This window comes from Schizosaccharomyces cryophilus (assembly GCF_000004155.1).
Source record: "Schizosaccharomyces cryophilus OY26 unplaced genomic scaffold supercont4.7, whole genome shotgun sequence".
NCBI classification, from domain to species: domain Eukaryota; kingdom Fungi; phylum Ascomycota; class Schizosaccharomycetes; order Schizosaccharomycetales; family Schizosaccharomycetaceae; genus Schizosaccharomyces; species Schizosaccharomyces cryophilus.
This window is the reverse complement of record NW_013185630.1, coordinates 300,875-306,353: the sequence shown is the minus strand read 5'-3', so window position 1 is coordinate 306,353 and position 5,479 is coordinate 300,875. Positions and strand designations below refer to the sequence as shown.

The 5,479-nt window shown below is 40.6% G+C and overlaps 2 protein-coding genes across 2 annotated transcripts in view; both read right to left on the bottom strand.

Moving 5' to 3' along the window:
* The window catches only part of SPOG_03330 (uncharacterized protein), a gene marked incomplete at its 5' end in the record, with an annotated part of 5,036 nt that extends 2,326 nt beyond the window's left edge, over positions 1-2,710 (bottom strand). The window contains one exon of the mRNA XM_013169743.1: positions 41-2,710. Coding sequence (XP_013025197.1) covers positions 41-2,710 — 2,670 coding nt within the window. The remainder of the gene's footprint in view (positions 1-40) is intronic.
* A 695-nt stretch (positions 2,711-3,405) lies between these two features.
* SPOG_03329 (uncharacterized protein) overlaps positions 3,406-5,479 on the bottom strand; it is a gene marked incomplete at both ends in the record, with an annotated part of 5,574 nt that continues 3,500 nt past the window's right edge. Inside the window, one exon of the mRNA XM_013169742.1 lies at positions 3,406-5,447. Coding sequence (XP_013025196.1) covers positions 3,406-5,447 — 2,042 coding nt within the window. The remainder of the gene's footprint in view (positions 5,448-5,479) is intronic.

Sequence of the window (5,479 nt, the reverse complement as noted above, 5' to 3'; positions counted from 1 at the left end):
CGAAGTGCAGCACTGAATTGAAGTGCTTCTCGAACAGTACTTCAGAAACGTGAACATCTTGTTGCTGGACGTATCCGGTACGACGCTGGAATGTAGAGTCAAGAGGATTACCGTTAACAAGCATATTACCAGTGACAACACCAGTATCAACACGCTGAGCAAGCACGTTCAAAAGGGTAGTCTTACCAGCACCCGACTCACCCATTAAGGCAGTAAGTTTTCCAGGCTTTACAAAACCATTAACTCCGCTCAACAATCGTCGCTTTTCGCCTTTAACAGTAATATCATAACTAAGATTTCTCCAGCTGAAAATGTCACGTCCACTTTCAATACTACCATATTCCTTTTCCACTTCTTCAGGATTTCGAGCTTCTTTAACAACACCACCGCCTTGAGTATCTTGGCCTGTTTCTAAATCCAAAGGTTTTCCGCCTTCTTCAACAGCCTCTTTCACAGTATCAGGTGCATAACCCCGACGGAAAATAAGGAATTCACCTTTAACATCACTAAAATTCAAAGTCTCGCTGGCAACAACATTTACAAAAATCAAGAAAGCGTAAAAGCCAATGATAATTGCAAGGTTTCTCCATATTTGACGTGTCTTGTAATTAAAGTTGACAAGAAGGTAGTTTGAACCGTCAACAGAAGCTTGACCAGGCTGAGCACTGGTGACAGGACAGACTTTATATTGAGTAGAAACATTATCGTAGTCACTTCCGGAAGGAATCATGTCAACACATTGAAAAGTACGAGCCTTGAACTCGTTAATCATTAGAGACTCAAAACCAAACTGTACAGGATCAACATATGAAATCCAACGGAACCACCACCCTACATTAATATTGGGGATGGCATAACCCGTATAAATGGAGATAGCCAAGACACCCATACCACCCAAAGCAGAAGCGGAAGCTATATTAGGCATGATCGCAGCCAACGCTCTGAAGAAAGTAGTCATTGTAAGGGCAGAACAAAACAAAAATACGTAAAATGTCCAAAAACCGTCGGCAGTACGACGTAAGTCAGTTAGAAAATAAAGAATAATAGAGAAAACAGTAACATTGATAAAACGAAAAGGAATGTCAACGATAAGGCTACTAATGACATCGGCCGCTGGATGGTAAAGAGCGGAAGAACGGTGCTTAGCAATAATAGGACGTTGAGCAAACATACTGGCAATTTCGGAAAGACTTTGAAGAGCCGTAAATAATACAGCAAAGAAAAGTACACCACCGCGGGTGAACATATCATTTGTATTATCCTTGAGATTGTAAAAGATAGAACCTATGATTAGTGACTGAAACGTAAAAGCAAAAGCCATGGCTCCAATATAAGCAGGATCATTAATGAATCGTTGCCACGAACGAATTAAACAGTAGCGTAGTTGCATCCAAAAAGTGATAGTGTAAGGAGACTTCTTGGATAAATGTTTTGATTTTTCAGAACGAGCACTTTCACGATACAATTCATGTTTCGTGGCAGCGGACATATCGTCATTAACTTCCCTTGAGGAGCGAGTAGTAGACGAAGGAGAGCTTTCATCCCATTTTCTGTCATATTCATCCATTTCACGAAGAAGCTGGGAATACAAGGGATGCTCATGCCATATACGTTCAAAGTCTTCAGCAGTACGTGGAACACGGTCTTCCCAACCCTCTTTAGGTGTACGAGCATTGGGATCGGTGATCGCGGTCAAAAATTCAGGAGTGGTTTCACGGGGATGGCAAATGAAGCCCATATCAAGAAAGTAGTCCTTAGCCTTGGAGGCAGGGCCATAGTAAATTTGACGACCAGAATAAAGGACACAAACTCGATCAAAAAGCTCATAAATTTTTTGACTAGCTTGATAGGCGGTAACAAAGGAAGTCACCTGAAGTTCCTCAGCACAAATACGAAGAGTATTGGTGAATTCATAAGCGGTACTAGAATCCAAACCACGGGTACTATTATCCCAGCAGGCGATGGTTGGTCGAAGAGCAAAGGCCTCACCGATGGTAACACGTTTGCGTTCACCTCCGGAGACACCACGAACGAATTCGTTACCGACCTTTGTCTTGTAAGTGTGTGTAAGACCCAAAGTTGTAGCAACGAGATCGCGGACTCGGGCCATGTATTCGCTGCGTGAGAGGTTGCAAGGACGATTACGGGGAGCACGCACACGGGCAGCAAAGTTAATGGTTTGGCTAGTAGTAAGAGAGGGAAAGTGGACATCGTTTTCACCGGAGTAAAGAATATCACCTGGGTAATATTTTTTCATTTCGACGGCATCAATACCATCGAAATGAAGAGAGCCTTCTACACCATTATAGTGTTCTGTTTCTCCAGTTATTGATCTCAAGTAAGTAGAACAACCGGCTCCGGGTTGACCCAAAACCATAACAAGCTCACCAGCATTGGCGAGGGCATGGCTATGAGAAAGGATGGCCTTTTTGACGACCTGTCGCTCTTTGAAGTGGCGGTAAGGAATAAGAAAGATGTCAATGAAGGTAGTGAGATACTCATAACCAGAGCCCAAACCATAGATGCTGGTATCACGCATACAGACACCAGTTGTACGGGAATGAATGCCATCTCGGGCGAGTGCATCTTTATAGCCACGAAGGTAGCGTCTTAGATCAAAATCCTCACCTAAAGCAAAAGGATCGCCGGTAACATTATTATCGGAGGAGACAGAAGAGGAAGTAGTAGGAGCATGAGCGGAGGAAGACATGATGTCAATGAAATAATAAGTAAAAAAATCAATAGTCCATACAAATGTGGTAGAAATGAATAGGCAATCAAAAGAATAAGCAATCAGCAGTTAAAAGAAAAAATTAGCGAAACCCGTAAAGATGTCTCTTTGTTAACTAGTTTAAATAATCCAATTCAACAAGAACAGATCCAAGATATAAATACCAATGATCGTAAAACAAACTAATATAATAACGACTAAAAAAAAGGAAAGAAGAATTAACTGTTAACTTTGTCAATTGTCGCTTTTCTCAACAATTCTGCCTGAAAAAGGCAATTGTTTGGGAAAGTAAGCAAGACAAAGAAAAGAAACTTATTAGGAACTTCTTAGCATAGAACAGAATTCAATAAACTAAAAACGATCGCAAAAAACCAAAATTACTTAATGGATTACCTAATGGGTCTTGTTGGAGTGACCCTAACCAAAATTGGAGGAAGAGAACTCTCGAATAGTGAATTACAGAACAGCAAGGAACAGCGTCAGAGCGAGACTGAACCCGTTAAAATTCAATTACAAAACATGCAAATAAAAACCGCAATCATAAAAAAAAACAAAAGAATATATATATTAGGCATAAACTAAGATCATTATTAGTACCTTACCCTGAATTACTAAGCATTAAACGTATATATATACCTTCCTATACATATTTATGCATACTATTTTTCTCTTTTTTAGGCACTTTTTGTAATCTTTCTGTAAATCCAGGTACTCTTGATACGCATAACCCGGAAAATGTAGAATAATAACAACACAGCAAAGACATTAAAAAAGACATAACCGATGACGATACCAAAGTCACGCCAGCGATGATTAAACTTCATACTGAATTGTGCCAAAAATTGGTCAGCTGTTTTGTACTTACAATACTGACAATTGCTCGTATCATTAGGGTTCAATAAATTACCGGCACTCGGACTCTTCAAAAAATCGTTCAAGTAGGATTGGCAAGTCTGCCCCGACGGGGGATTCAAAATACTCAGTTCATTAGGCTTGCATTCCACCGGAAGTTTATGCAGCAAATCACTCAATAAACCTTCAATAATGTAGGTAAAGGGTGTCAAAGAGTGCATCCAATGCCAAAATTTCATCAAATTAGCAAGTGGTTGCATGACACCATTAAACGTAATGATGAAAGTGAACGCCAAACTGTTCACGACGGATGCAGTTTGAGCATTCGGACAGGCACTAGCAACAGCTTGACCGAACGTGGAATAGTACATTTGAAATATCATGTACATTAACCAAGCATAACCTGTTCTGTCACTCGGATGTTCCAAATGTTTATAAAACTTTACAGGATAAAACCAACATAAGAAAAAAATCGTACCGAATACAAAATTGAATGGAATTTCAACAAGAATCGCGGAAATAACAAAAGAGATCCAACTGTAAATATTGGATGGTTTTTCTCTCACTTCAAACACATTTCGAAGGTCGATGAATTTTGGCTGTAAACCATTAATAAGAGGAACTGCAAGCACGGTTGCCATGAAAACTGCAAAAAGCTTGTTTTGCATGTTTTGAGAACCTAAACCTTGATTATAGAAAGTGAAACCAATAAATAATCCTGCGAAAATATTCAAGAACATTTTAGACATTAACAGCGAAGGTTCTCTCCAATAAGAATGAAAGTTCCTAGTCAACACAAATTTAATTTGGAACCATAAAGGCATAGCATATGTATGAGTATCTTCTTTTTTAACCTCCCTCTTCGAATTCGCTTTAGAACTTTCAATCCTATCCAATTCTTCAGTTGTATGTTTCCTTTCTTCCGAGTTATTCCAAACTTCATGCCAATCACGGTCAGTCTTCGCAGTAGCACCGGCGCCAATCACATCCAGAATGTATTCAGCTGGATTGGCATCCGGAGGGCAAGGAGTGGCTCCATGATTAGCAAAATATTCCAACAAAGTCTTGGAATGATCACCGATATCACCAAAGTACACCGTCTTACCACCTTTCTGAAGAAGCAACAACCTGTCAAATTGGTCAAATAAGACAGAACTAGGTTGATGAATCGTGCAAAGGATTGCTTGACCAGCGTCAGTCAGCTTACGCAGAAACTGAACGATCGACCATGCCGATTGACTATCCAGACCAGACGTGGGTTCATCCAAAAACAAAAGAAGAGCTGGCTTGGCCGCCAACTCAACGCCAATAGTAGCACGCTTACGTTGCTCAACATTCAATCCAGAACCAGGGGACCCGATGATAGCTTCGGCATAACTTTCCATCTCCAATAACTTAATAACACTCTCAACGTATTCATACTTTTCAGAAAGAGGAACAGAGGCTGGCTGGCGAAGTGCAGCACTGAATTGAAGTGCTTCTCGAACAGTGCTTTCAGAAACGTGAACATCTTGTTGCTGGACGTATCCGGTACGACGCTGGAATGTAGAGTCAAGAGGATTACCGTTAACAAGCATATTACCAGTGACAACACCAGTATCAACACGCTGAGCAAGCACGTTCAAAAGGGTAGTCTTACCAGCACCCGACTCACCCATTAAGGCAGTAAGTTTTCCAGGCTTTACAAAACCATTAACTCCGCTCAACAATCGTCGCTTTTCGCCTTTAACAGTAATATCATAACTAAGATTTCTCCAGCTGAAAATGTCACGTCCACTTTCAATACTACCAAATTCCTTTTCCACTTCTTCAGGATTTTGAGCTTCTTTAACAACACCACCGCCTTGAGTATCTTGGCCTGTTTCTAAATCCAAAGGTTTTCCGCCTTCCTCAACA